The sequence below is a fragment of the Myotis yumanensis genome, unplaced genomic scaffold (genome assembly GCF_028538775.1).
Source record: "Myotis yumanensis isolate MYYU_CA2020_CCGP unplaced genomic scaffold, mMyoYum1.0.hap1 SCAF_9, whole genome shotgun sequence".
In the NCBI taxonomy this organism is placed as follows: domain Eukaryota; kingdom Metazoa; phylum Chordata; class Mammalia; order Chiroptera; family Vespertilionidae; genus Myotis; species Myotis yumanensis.
Genome location: NW_027223760.1, coordinates 22,129,647 through 22,144,158, shown reverse-complemented (window position 1 = coordinate 22,144,158; position 14,512 = coordinate 22,129,647). Strand labels below are relative to the sequence as shown.

Below are 14,512 nucleotides of genomic sequence, written 5' to 3'. Positions count from 1 at the left end.
TGAGAGTCCTCAGTGCCCTGTGGTGAGCACAGGGAGCTGCACAGGTCTTCAGCAGCTGTGCTAGACAAACACTGTTCACACTGACACGGTTAGACACGGAGAACAGAAGCCTTTCTTGCTTCCCGTTTCCCCCATGGCGGCTTGCATCCCTGTGTCATAGTGCTTACTATTACACTGTCCTAAGTTGTTTATCAGTCATTTCTCCAACCAAACTGAGCTCTTTGAGGGCAGGTGTCATCTCATTGTTTCTAATGCTTGGCATAGCACCCGGCACATAGTAAGCTATCGATCAGTATTTCCTGAAAAAGTAACATAGCCAGTGTTAGGAATCTTCTGTGCTCTGTTTCATCCCCATAACTTTTCCTAATCCCTGAGAGCCTCACCAAAATGTATGGTATTGGTATTTGGGGAATGACGTGAGAGAATGTGAACATGCCACTCTTGGTAAAACTGTTCAAAGTGTTACTGGTATAGGGGTCAGTTGTGTAATTCCTCATATCAACATCCACAACACTTAAGTGTCTGCACATTTAAAACCTGTCATTTAGAGAAACTTACGTGTTTTACAATATCTGCATTGTATTGAGTTTTTTTCTTTAATTCTTTCATGTGTGTGAGTATAGTGTCTCAGCAAGAGAGTTAGCTTCTTGAGGACAGAAACCTCATTCTATGCTTTTCTTGATTTCCCTATAGTGCATGGCACAGAGTAGATACTGGACATATACCAAATGAGCATCCAAGTGGTCCTAATGCCTAGACCTAATGCCAAGCTTCTACGAGTAATAGAATGTGAATGATCAGTTTTCCCAAGATTCCTTGCTGTACCTCAGTGCCCCAGGATGCCTATTACATTCAGCTTAAAGGATTTAGGGAAAGGCCACATCAGGGAGGATCTGAGTGCCCAGCAGAGACTGCTGAAGCTTCTTTTTGTATTTCTGAGACTGCATGTGGTGCATGCTTCTCCCCATGCCTGAAATGCCTTATCTAAAGCCATCAGGCTTTCTTCCTTCCCTTTAGTAATTTCTTTTCTTTTTTTAAAATACATTTTTACTGATTTCAGAGAGGGAGGGAGAGAGAGAGAGAGATAGAAACATCAATGATGATAATCATTGATTGGCTGCCTCCTGCACGCCCCTCACTGGGGATCGAATCCTCAACCCTGGCATATGCCCTTGACCGGAATCGAACCCTGGACCCTTCAGTCCGCAGGCTGACGCTCTATCCACTGAGCTAAACCGGCCAGGGCAGTAATTTCTGAGTGGTTTCTACAATGATGAGCTCTAGCACTACATTTTATTCTCAGTGATAACTTAATATACAACTTCAGGTACCATGGACCTCTCAACTTGTATGTATTGTTAGTAGTTATTATAACTTTTTCTTGGAGAGTTGATTTTATATGCATGCTCATTTGTAGGTCAGTGTCGATGTCTGTAAACCCCTAGAAAGCATGAAAATACATATTTAATTTGCTTTGTGCTCTCAGTAGCTGTATTCTAATAAAACAGACAGTCACAGTGTTATTTCAGTATAACTCTTGTGGTGGTGATCTAGCTGAAGAATCTGTCCCAAGCATTGAATCTGTTAAGGCCCTCCTCCTGTAATTACTGATTCTTTTTCTTGTTCTACTCATAGTGTAAGGTGATGCGAGACCTCAAAGGAGTTTATGGGAAAACTAAGGGTCAGTCCCTGGGCTACGCCTTTGCAGAGTTCCAGGAACACGAGCATGCCCTGACTGCCCTACGCCACATCAACAACAATCCAGAAATCTATGGGCCTCAGAAGGTGAGCCTCATCCTGTGGGGAGAGCTATTCCCCTGAGGACCTTGTGCAGAAAACCATTCCTCTCCTTTGTGTCCAGTGCTCTCTCAGACATTTGAGTGATGGGAAAGAGTAGCAAGTCGATGGAGGCAATGAGCAGTGATTCAGGTAATAAGATGATTGGCAGGAGCTCTAAATTGTGTAGACTACTTACACTGCGGCCCCTTACCTGGAAGTAGAGTTTAGTGAGCAGCCACCTCTGACTTGCAGAAAAGAGGGCAATGGTGGGAGACAACTCAGCTCATTGCACTCAGAGATTAAGAAATCGAATGAATGACATTCTGTCTCCTTCTGACACAGAGACCAATAGTGGAGTTCTCTTTGGAAGATCGAAGGAAGCTTAAAATAAAGGAACTGAGGATCCAGCGCAGCCAGGTACAGAACTGAAATGTTTTTTCTGTTTTTGTTATTTTTTAATTGTTGTTCATAACACATAACATACAACCTGCTGTTTTTAAGTGTACGCTTCAGTTAAAACAGTTTTTAAAGGCCATATCTAAATTTCCGTTTTGTTCAGTGTGTGATCTGCCCCCTTGAAATGGGACTACCTCAGTAGGTCCTGTGTTACTCTTTACTCGTCGTCCCCCAGCACTCTCTAGGCTACCTCCTCTGCTGGCCTGTCTTGTGAGAGCCCCACAGAAGGGAGAGGAAGGAGAGAAGACTGTGTGCTGATCACGCACATGCGAGACAACTTACATGTATGAACTCATTTAATCCTCATCAGCCATGTACGGTGGACATTATCAACCCCATTTTACAAACTAGGAAATGAAGCCGACAGAAGTAATAACCTGCCAAGGAACTCAGCAAGCAGCAGAGGCTGAGTATGGACGTAAGTATTCATATGAAGCAGCCTGGTGCCCACCCGGGCAGCGACTCGTGCAGTGCTTGGTGATGGTCCATTTCAGAATTAATGGCCACAATTAAAGTTGTGCACACCTGTAGATTTCAGCGGTCTCTTTCATAATTGATTTTTCTTCTTAGATGGCTCCAGAAATGTGATGCCTGATAGTTTTAGTACTGCTTTTAATCTAGTGTGGCATAGAGGAAAGAACAGGGACTTGGGGAACGGGAATACTTTTATGTTCATACTCAGCCTCTGCTGCTTGCTGAGTTCCTTGGCAGGTTATTACCTCTGTCAGCTTCATTTTCTAGTTTGTAAAATGGGGTTGATAATATCCACCGCACATGGCTGATGAGGATTAAATGAGTTCATACATGTAAGTTGTCTCGCATGTGCGTGGTCAGCACACAGTCAATATTCTCGTACCCGTTCCCCCCCAACATAGGACCAGACTATTCTTGATGCTAAAGCTCTTCCAGCTGACCTCGCTGTTATACCCTAGCTGGCATATGTATCAGACATTTGCAGTTTTTGTTGTGGGTAGTGTGAGCATGACCAGCAGAGGAGTAGGTTCAGTGCTTGACACAATGCCTTGGGTTGAAAACCTGTGATCTGGTTCTTGTTCAAGGCAACTTTTTACTTCTAGGTTTATTTACTGCCTTAAGCCATTGTTTCAGGAGGTGATTCTGAAGCTACTTTAGTTGTGTCTCTTATCTCCATTAGGCTGTGAGTCCTGAAAGGTAGACACTATTCTTCCCATCTGTGTGTACCCTTACCACTTAGAAGCAGAGATGGCATATAACATTATAGAATAGCTCTTTGTGTATCAGTGTGCCTATCTCAACTTTTAAAGTGAAAGGACAAAACAATACAACATTGATTTCATGTGAAACTTCATTTGCTTTTTCCACTTTAGTGCAACATATATATGTACCATCTTTGATGCCTTACTTCTCATAGCATCTTTTTTTAGCATCTTTTTAAAATCTTGATTTATTCCTTCTCTAATGTTTTTTCCTTTTTAAAAAAAAATATTTTTATTGATTTCAGAGAGGAAGGCAGAGGGAGAGATAGAAAGAAACATCAGTGATGAGAGAGAATCATTGATCGGCTGCTTCCTGCACACCCTACACAGGGGATCAAATCCACAACCTAGGCATGTGCCTTGACCGGGAATTGAACTGTGACTTCCTGGTTCATAGGTTGATGTTCAACTACTGAGCCATACCGGCTGGGCTTTATTGATTTTTTAGAGGGAGAGAAACATTCATTAGTTGCCTCCCATATACACCCCGACCAGGGATTGAACTCACAACCTAGGTATGTGCCCTGACTGGGAATCGATCCCACAACCTTTTTGGTGTACGGGAATATGCTCTAACCAACTGAGTCATCCAGCCAGGGCTGTCTAAGAAATTCTTTATTTCTCTTTCTCTTTCGAGGGATAATTACACTGGATACAGAAGGTTGGTGCCTTCTCCCCCCCCCCCCCCCCCCCCACACACAAAAAAAACCCTTTAAATATTTTATGCTATTCTCTTCTTGTTTACATGGTTTCTGAAGAGAAATCCAATGTAATACTATCTTTGTTTCTCTGTAGGTAAGGGATCCCCCCTCCTTGGCTTCTTTTAAGAGTTTCCCTTTATCTTTGATTTTCTGCAGTTTGATATAATATGCCCAGGTGTAAATTTTGATATTTATCTTGTGTTATTTGTTGAGCTCCCTGGATCTGCGGTTTAGTGTCTGCCATTCATTTCAGAAAATTCTCGGCCCTTATTCAAATATTTCTTCTGTTCCTTCCTTTCTTCTGGTATTCCCATTATTTCACCTTTAGTAATTCTCTCATGTTACTAACCTCTCCCCCACCCCCTCCCTCCACCCCACTGACTTTCAAGTCTTGTGCATGCATGTACTTTCCCTCTGTTTCTGCATATGGAAAGGAAAATATTTATTTTGTGCCTCTACTCAGTAACCATTTGTTACTATATTAGGGCCTGTGAACCACTTGTATTCACTTTCCTGTAGTCTCTACCTTTTGATTGGAAGAATTCCTCTCTCTTTACCAAGCTCATTAAAATCTTCTTGTGCTGAGCGTTTCCAGCGCATAACCTCATCCAGAAACCAGATGGTGGTCTCTTGTTTTGTGCAGCAAAAAATGAAATCCAAGTCCACAACTGGTGAGGCCCAACAGGAGCAACCGGAGCTTAGAGAAGACCAGCAACAGAAAGCAGCTCAAAACAACACACAGGAGCAAAGCAAGGCCCCTTCGGAGCAGAAGGGGAAGGCGGGCTCTGTCTCCTGGGCAGGATTCCAGACCAAGGCCGAAGTGGAGCAGGTGGAGCTACCTGATGGGAAGAAGAGAAGAAAGGTCCTGGCGTTGCCCTCACACCGAGGACCCAAAGTTAGGTGAGATGCAGGATGACGGCATAGACCGTGATGGCTTCTGAGAGGGTTTGTTTTTGCTTAGCTCTTTTCATCTTCGTGGCTTTTGTTTGGATGCCAGGGATGCTTAGGGCTGTGCCCGACCCAAAGCATAAGCAGAGGTGTCAATCCTGGACCACATGGAAGCCAGAACAGGACCTGCAGAGGGGGCCTCAGAGGAGCCTCGCAGGGCGGGCTTTCACGCCATTTTCCTCCTTTTCTGCAGAGCTTCCTCCTGTCCAGATGGTCATCTGTCAGCTGAGGCCCACTGACTTGAGGTTCCCCTGCAGTTTCTGTTTGGGGCCACAGACTAGTGCTATGAACAAAAGTTAATCTTCAAAAAACATTTGTTAAATAAATGAAGTTTTTTGAGATTCTCTTGAGGTTTTAAACCAAAACAAAAACCAAATGTACAAATGTTGAGCCTTAGGACATTCTGTTGCAATATCCCTTTTTAGAATGACTTGTCATGGGTTAGAAAAAGCCAGTGTAAGAAAGGCATTTTATCTTCCTGGCTGAGAGAACCTCAGGAGTGCCAATTAGAGGAAGAACTCGGGGTGACCCGTGACTGTATTGTTTCAGGTTGCGGGACAAAGGCAAAGTGAAGTCTCTCCCTCCCAAAAAGCCAAAGCCCCAGATAAACCAGTGGAAGCAGGAGAAGCAGAAATTACCTCCCAAGCAGGTGAGTAGAGTACGAGGCTTTGGCATGACATGCTCTGCTGGGGCTGGCAGTTGCTTTGTACCTTGATTAGTTGGGCAAAAAAAGGGCTTCTAAATTGCAGCTACATTCAGGACTGCAGCTTTTTAGTGGATATTGAGGCACACAGTCCTAAAAGTGGTAGAATAGGAAAACAAACCCCCACATATCAGTTACTGTGCTTCAACAGTTATCCTGTCTTACCTGTCCTCCATACACGCTCCCTGCCCCCAGTTCATTAAAGCAAACTCTACTTTACTTGTAAATGTGCCTTATGGGGAAATGTATATTGCCCAAAAAAATACTTCAGAATGCATCTCCAACTGATCAGGGGACACACACACACACACACAGCTATGATCACATCTAATGAGCAACAAGAAGCCCTCAATGTCATCTAATACACAATCCATATTAAAATGTCCCCCGTTGCCTCAAAAATATTTTTTTATAGTTGGTTGGTATGAGTCAGCATTCAAAGTCTACATATGTCATTTGGTTTTATATCTCTAAATTCTCCCCCTCCTCCCCCAATAATATCCAGTCTTCCTTGTTAGCCCCCTTTTTTCCATGCTCTCAGTTTGTTGGAGAAACCAGGTCATCTGCCTTTTAGAATGTATTACATTTTAAGTTTAGCTGTTTTGCTTCCTTATGATGTCATTTAAATTGTTTCTATAAAACCCCATATTGTCTATACACTGGTAGCCATATCTAGAGGTTTGATTAGATTCAAGTTCAGTTTTCTTGGCAAAAGTATTTCTTAGGTAATGCTGTGTGCTTTCTGTTGCATCACATCATAAGGCATCTAATGTCTGGTTGCCTCATTTTTGGAGATGCTCAAACTCATCAGTAGGTTTAGGGATTGTCTACCTTATCCCTCCATTTGTAAAGTCCCCCACCAACCTCTCACCTAATGGTTTTAGCACCATTGAGGATTGCTGTATAAATCCATTATTTCAATTTGGGTTGCAGAATGGTGATTTTCTAATTTTATCAATCCTTTGCTTTTTTTTTTAGTAGAATTCTAGAAAAAAAGAAACTTTTCAACTCTTTGGTTACCATGATATACTATAGGAAAAACAGGATAAATGTTAGACTTTTTTTTCTCTTTATCAGTTTTCAGAATAATGAGTTGGTGTCCTATCAACCTCCTATGGTGACTAGTAAGAATTATAGTATTATGAATTCCTGAGTTTTTATATACTTAATGTGTTTCCATCAAATGCAGTCATACCTGTTAGGCCAGCAGAAACTTTGCCAGGTTGACCCCTGAGTCCTTGTGAGATAACCCTGTCTTTGTTATTGTCCTTGCTTTCTAGTACAATCCGATGTCCCAGCTCATCTGACATATTTCTTCCCTGGTCCTGGCATTAGCAATTTTTCCAAAGAGCCCTACTTCCATTTAGGAGAGAATAGTAGTCCTAAGGTTTTGAAATTTGAGGTCAAGCTTTCTTTCTCCTTCCCTACTCCCTTTCTTTTAAGAGTATACAAAGCATTAGTTTCCCATCATCCTCAAAAAATCTGTGTCTGGAAAGTGTCGGCCTCTGCATACTGTCTTATGAAGCTCAGTCTCTGAAATCTAGTGTGCATTGTTCTTGGTGAGGGAAGGGGCAATGAAAGCATCCACACCTGACTGACTCCCCTCTGAGGAGATGCAAGTGAGCATTTGGAGTGGCCTCCGAAACACCTGAGCAGTGTGTTCTCTTAGGCCAGTGGTTCTCAACCTTGGCTGCACATTAGAATCCCCTGGGAATCTTTTTAAAATCCTGATTTCTGGGCCTCATCCTCCAGAAATTCTGTTTCTTTGTTATGGGGTGGGGCCACAACATTAGTAACAAAGAAACAGAATTTCCGGAGGACGAGGCCCAGAAATCAGGATTTTAAAAAGATTCCCAGGGGATTCTAATGTGCAGCCAAGGTTGAGAACCACTGGCTTATGCATTCCTGGCCTGATTGCTTACCAATGGGTGATTCTTTGAGGCTTTTTCTCTGCAAGGGTCACTCTCTGGAAGTCCCCTTCTTTGGGTGGACAAGATCTCTACACTTCCTTATTTTTTCTCGTGGTGTGGCCTTCGGGTAAGCTGATATTTACTGCTTGAAATTGACAATCTTTTGTTTTCTTACCTTTCATTCGTAGGTGCCTAAGAAAAAAGCTAAGGGAAATAAGACAGAAATTCGCTTCAACCAGCTGGTCGAACAATATAAGCAGAAATTATTGGGATCTTCTAAAGGAGTGCCTCTCGCAAAGAGAAGCAAGTGGTTTGACAGTTGATGCCAGCGGGCTGGATAGAGGCTGGATTGTGCGTTTCTTGGTGAAGCTCCCAGGCTCCTCCCACCCCAGGGCTGTTTCCTAAGGGGAAGAACCCCCGACACACTGCCACTTTGTTGGGGGGGCTTCCTGGGCTGTGCTCATCTGGACTTTGTGTGGTTGTTAACCATAAAGAGAAATATCAGAGAAACATTGTGATGCTTCTTGCACATTAATTATCCAGATTATTATGTGAAGTTGTGTTTATAATTATTGTCCATTTTAACTCTGTTTCTCAAATGGAAACAATTGTAAAATGCATTCTTAAGTGCTGAATTTTTAAGATGTATATTTTAAGTGTCTTCTCTAGATAAGATATTTTGTGGCTTTTTGAATAACAGACTCTTATTTCTGATATATGTGAATCCTTTATTATTTATGAACATTTTTTAAATCCCTAACTCTAATTCACTTAGGGTCCTACATACTGCAGGAATTGATTACGAAAGAGCAGAGAAAAATGATTTCCAACCTAATCTCTGAGGATGGGAGAAACTTGGAAAGTAATTGAGGGCAATGGGTCTGGCAGAGAGCAACATGTGATAATTATTTGCCAGATGAGTGGGTTATTGCTGGTAGTCGACAAAAAATCAGTTTGCAGTGGTCCACAGACACTAGCCTGGCTGGTGATAACCTGCATCTTCTATCATCACACGCCTCCGCCTGAGGACTTAGAGAGGTAAGGGGTGGCAGAGAGGTAAGGGGTGGCAGAGAGGTAAGGGGTGGCAGACAGAGCAGTGAGCTCGAGGCCTAGCCTCTAGCCTGAGCGGCCTTTACCTATGGATGGCCTTAAACCAGACAGACTCCGTGAGTCTTAGTTTCTTCATCTGTCGAATGAGGAGTTCAACTAAAGGTTTTGTGTGATCCTTCCCAGCTCTAAACTCTTTTTCTAACTCATTCTTATGCATGTCCATATTCTTTCTCAATTTAATCTTAGTAAAGATAGAGATGGCTTCCATTACTTTTCAGAATTTATGGTGTCACAAAAGCTGGGAGGGATAGTGAATATTAGAGGGTTGAGGTCCAAAAGGATCATAATAACCTGAAGAGATGAACTGAATCTGATAGGATGGAAATCACAGGGAACATCATAAATTCTCTCTCTTGGGTCCAAAAACCTTACTGCACAAGTTCTGGTGGGAGAGTGTGAGGCAGTTGATTTTGCCCTGGAGAAACAATGTGGCTACCACAATGGAACAGGACTGTTAGGCTGTATTAGTGGAAATGGGATGTCTCCGGTGAGTTGCTAGTTCTCAGACCAGACCACACCTGTAAGACATGTAGTGATGAAGTTAGCCAAGGAATTAAACATATCAGATGGAAACTAAATTGATCATGAGTTGGTTGTTATTGAAGTTGGTCGTGGGTAAATAAAGATTTGTTATCCTCTTCTCACTGCTTTTGTGAACATTTGAAGTTTTCTGTAATAAAAAGTTAAAAGTCAGATTTGTAACTGGTACTGACCTATTTGAGAATTCTTGCAGTGTATTAGCTGTTGGTAGAGCCTGGGAGGGTATAAGGGGCAGATGAGTAAAAGTCACAAGGAATCAGATTTGGACTTGGTATCAGGAAGAACTGTAATGCAGGTGGGGCCTGCAATGGGGCATGAGTCTCCCCTCTGGAACAGCTAAGTGTGGGCGTAGTAAGTCCATGATGCTGTCCAGGGGATTCCAGTACCAGGCTACTGGGCTAAAGGAGGTGGTAAGTATCAGCTCATTATTGTTTGGCCCCAAGATGACCCAAGATATGTCTCACCCCAGTCCCTGAGGCCCCTTTCAAGAGAAAACCTGATCATTCTCTATGTCAGCGGTCGCCAACCTCTCAGACCTCATGGACCACCAGTGGTCCACGGGCCACCAGTTGGCGACTGCTGCTCTCTGTAGTTTCCTTCATATAATTGGTCCTCATTAAGTCTGTGCCAGCTTAGCTTCTGTTTAAACCCTCCAGTGGTTTTCATCTCATTTTTTAAAAAATTGAGGTGTAATTGACATACATTATTATATCCCCACTACTTATTGCTTTTATAACTGGAAGTTTGTATCTTTTTATTCACTTCACACATTTCATGCATCACCCTTCCCCCACAACTACTAATCTGTTCTCTATACTTACGAACTTGGGTTTTCTTGTTTATTTCTTTAAGATTCTACATATAAGTGAGATCATATTGTATTTGTCTTTCTCTGACATATTTGACTTAGCAAGGTCCATCCATGTTGTCACAAATAGCAACATTTCATTCTTTTTCATGGATGAATATTATATAAATTACTAGAGGCCTGTTACACGAAATTCGTGCAAGAGTAGGCCTTCCTTCCCTTGGCTGCTGGCACCGGCTTCCCTCTGGCACCCGGGACCCGGGCTTCCCTCGCAGCCCTGGCTTCATCTGGAAGGTCATCCAGAAGGACGTCCGGTCTAATTAGCATATTACCTTTTATTATTATAGATACACATCACATTTTCTTTATCCATTCATTCTTATCTCACTGTGATTGAAATTTCAATTTTTCCCCAAAGCATGCAATGCCCTAGGTTCTCTAGCCTCTGTCCCCTCCCCTACCTCATTTTTATCCACTCTTGACCTTATATTCATTTTTGGCCACACAGGCCTGCCTTCAGTTCATGTGACTTTTTTCCACCTCAGAGCCTTTGTTTTCTTTTTTCATTTTTTTAAAAAATTTTATTTTATTGTTCGAAGTATTACAAATAGTAGTACATATATCTCCTCCACCCCCCCTCCCCCCCATTGACCTTCCCCCAGCCTCCCCTACCGGCCTGGGGAAATTTTCACTCAGATCTTTTGCTTAATGGCTCAAATCTCCACTGAGCAGTCTCTGCCTCCTAGAGCTCTTCCCTGACTAAAGTAGAGCTTTTCTTCCCCTCCTCTCTGTCCTACCTGCACGGAATCCTATTATCCTGTTTATTACTATTTTTCTAGTACTCCTCTCTACCTGAAAATATTTGTTTCCCCTGCTTGCTTACTTTAGAGCAGTGGTTCTCAACCTTCCTAATGCCACGACCCTTTAATACAGTTCCTCATGTTGTGGTGACCCCCAACCATAAAATTATTTTCATTGCTACTTCATAACTAATTTTGCTACTGTTATGAATCGTAATGTAAATATCTGATATGCAGGATGTATTTTCATTGTTACAAATTGACCATAATTAGAGCATAGTGATTAATCACAAAAACAATATGTAATTATATATGTGTTTTCCGATGGTCTTAGGCGACCCCTGTGAAAGAGTCGTTCGACCCCCAAAGGGGTCGCGACCCACAGGTTGAGAACCGCTGCTTTAGAGCCTGAAGTTTCATAAAATTGTGAGAGGAACTTGATCTCTCTTGTTCAGTCATGTAGACAGCACCTAGAATTGAGTCTGGCACAAAGAAGGTATTGAGTAAACATTTTTTTTGAGTGAAAAAATAAGGGGGCAAAGGCAGAAACAGTACTCAGTAGAGCAGAGAAAGAGTTAAATATAGCCCGAAGTTCTTCATTCCTTGGTCCAGCCTGTGCTGTAATAAATGCTGCTTTCTTCAGAACTACTGCTGACCCAGGGATATGGCTCTTTCACCGCACTGCCTTGGGAAATGAATGAATGCTCCACAATGCCCTTAATTGGTTTAAAGATGGATACAACAGAGAACTAGACAGGGGCTTTATCTCCAGTCACCTTGAGACAGTGTGACCTGGGGAGTTTGGACTGTTCCTGCAATAACTTGACAATACGTCGTTCCCGAGTCTGTCCACTGTGGAGGGAGTAAGCTGCTTTATTAAGGCTACACACGGAATATTCACAACCTGCCTGTCAGCTGACCTGTTTTCCCTTGGCCAACTCTGCCTGCTCACCAGACACTTTTCCCCTAATATACAGATATCTATGAATTAGCATTCAAAAACACATCTTAACATGTAGGATAGGTGAAAATCAGTGTTCCTGCAGATAACTTCGCCAGGTTTTCTTAGATCTAGATATTCTGTCAGCTTTAGCAAACCAGGATGCTTGAAACATTCAACTGCCTGGAAAGGGATTGCACAGTTCTTCTAAAATAATGATAGGACAGGCCTGGCCAGGTGGCGCGGTTGATTGGAGGTCGTTCTGTATACCAAGAGGTTGCGGGTTCGATTCCTGGTCAGAGCACGTACTATACAGGAGGCAACCAATGGATGTTTTTCTCTCTTTTCTCCCCCTTCCTCTCTAAAATCAATAAAAACATATCCTCAGGTGAGAATTTTAAAAAAAAGTGATAGGACAAATGATCCACCTGATCCTCAACAAACCAGGTTCCTTGTGTGGTATCCTCCTTTGGCACACCTGACTGTTATCTGGGCAGCTCCATTTACCTTGCCTGGGAACACTAATGCAACGAGAGTTATGCTTGCTTACTTGCTTTAGAGCCATAAGTTTCATAAAATGGAGTTTTCTGAATTAAACATGAAGGTGGAGGTACAGACTGGTTAAAAAAACAACACCAATAACAAACATTTTTGTTAGCATCTAAGACTGAAGGCCATCAGAAAAAAATGTCAAGTTTCAGTAGTATTTTCTTTTTTTTTCTTTTTCTTTTTTTTTATTTTTTATTTATTTTTTATTTTTCGCTTAAAGTATTACAAAGGGTATTACATAAGTGTCCTTTTTTCCCCCCCGCCCTTGACAAGCCCCTGCCCTCCCTTACCCCCCAGTGTCTTATGTCCATTAGTTATGGTTATATGGGTGCATACAAGTCCTTCGGTTGATCTCTTACTCCCCTCCCTCCTGTCCCCCAACCCTCCCTGGCCTTCCCACTGCAGTCCGACAATCAGTTCAGTAGTATTTTCCTGTTCGGTTACACAGTAGCCTGGCTCAAGCATATTTCCTTTAAATAAAGGATCTTAAGGTTTGTGTGCTGGTTGTTGCTTTGCGGGGTGTTTTGTTTTTATGTTTTTTGGCTACTAGGTCGTTTTGAAGAACTCCCTGCTCTGATTCAGGATGTACAGTTCCTTCCTTAGAGTTAGCCTGCAGCTATTCTTCAACTGTCTTCAAAGGCCTGCAGCTTCTTTGGTATTTTTTTTGCCTTGAAAAGAGGTTTTCCAACTAAAAATTCAGAGCCCAGAACCTCAAGGCTCCAGTGACCCCCTTCTCACCATGTCTTTGGCCTTCAGTCATCTGAGGAAGTCGGGGTCAAGTACGCCACACTGAGAGCCGACCGCCCAGGATCTTACCCCTCCGGCCGACCAAGTCCCAGTTCTCTGCTTAGCACCCCTGCGACTCACTTTTTGTGAAGCAACTGACAGGCATCGGCCGATTTTATCATGTAAATAGAAACTCTGCCCATGTAACTTGGAAGGTTCCTGAATGTCTCCATCGACTGCTCATGGCAGTAGCCACATCATTCGACTGAGGACGCCCACGGTAAGTTTGTATTTCAATTCGTCTCAGGCGATGTCAGCTCCTGCTTTCTCCCCCTCATCTCTAACTGGCGCTTTAAGGACCAGGATTAGGTTGCTTTGTTTCCCTCAGGCCAAGCAAAGACTTCCTTTTGCCCAAGGTTGACCAACTGAGAAGTTACCCACCTGTGTTGCTTTGTTTTGCTGCTTTTACCCCTGTCCACTTCCTTTCCAGAATTAATTGCAGAGTTAATTACTTCAGTGGCCCAGCCACAGGTGATAGGTACATCTGCAATTACTTTGGCTTCTGATTCTGAACGTGTGTTTGGCCGCAGACAAGCCTCTGTGCTCGTGGAGGAATATACTGGGGAGAATGTGAAAGAGGGGACTGACAGCCTGGAAACCAATTCTGAGAAGAAAACTGCAGAGTCACTGAAACGTCTTGGACCACCTCCAAGTGGAGCATCTTGATAGATGGTGAATCCAGTTTTCTTGGACTGGTCCATGCTGCCCAGAGCCGCTGCCTTTTGTCAGACTGAAGAGTCACCTGGAATCTCCCTCACTGGCCAGTGGACAGAGGAAAATCCTCTCTGTCCTTGAGGGCAGCGACTGTATTTTATACTTTTCAACACACCTTGCAATACTTAGCAATGATTTACACATAGTAGGAGATCATTTAATTCCATTGAATTCACTGAAGCCCATCTGTCCCAGCACAGAGCTGGGCTTGTGAAGGACAACAAAGTCATTTCCTGAGGTAATGTATGGGGAAGGGCCGCAAAATACAAAGTGATAGAAAAAACACCTGCTGGTCATGGTCCCTTGAACACACCACCTGTGTTCTTTCTGCACTGCCGGTCTGTATGGATTTGTCTATCTCCACTCAAGTGCCATCCAGCATTCAAGTTCAGGCTCAAGGCCATTTCTCCATCGGGACCCTAATCATCCCAGGGCTATGAGATCCTTCCCTCGGTCCCTGACACACATTCTGGTTGGCATCCACTCAATTGATAGATAATGTGACTTGTCATCTTTTTAGTAGAGTTTGTCTC

The 14,512-nt window shown here is 43.0% G+C and overlaps 1 protein-coding gene across 1 annotated transcript in view; it reads left to right on the top strand.

Annotated features, from left to right (window-relative positions):
- RBM28 (RNA binding motif protein 28) overlaps window positions 1–9,486 on the top strand; it is a 32,073-nt gene extending 22,587 nt beyond the window's left edge. Inside the window, exons 15-19 of the mRNA XM_070423848.1 lie at window positions 1,636–1,785; window positions 2,122–2,196; window positions 4,815–5,071; window positions 5,669–5,768; window positions 7,921–9,486. Coding sequence (XP_070279949.1) covers window positions 1,636–1,785; window positions 2,122–2,196; window positions 4,815–5,071; window positions 5,669–5,768; window positions 7,921–8,055 — 717 coding nt within the window. The 3' untranslated portion in view covers window positions 8,056–9,486. The remainder of the gene's footprint in view (window positions 1–1,635; window positions 1,786–2,121; window positions 2,197–4,814; window positions 5,072–5,668; window positions 5,769–7,920) is intronic.
- The last annotated feature ends 5,026 nt before the right edge of the window (window positions 9,487–14,512 follow it).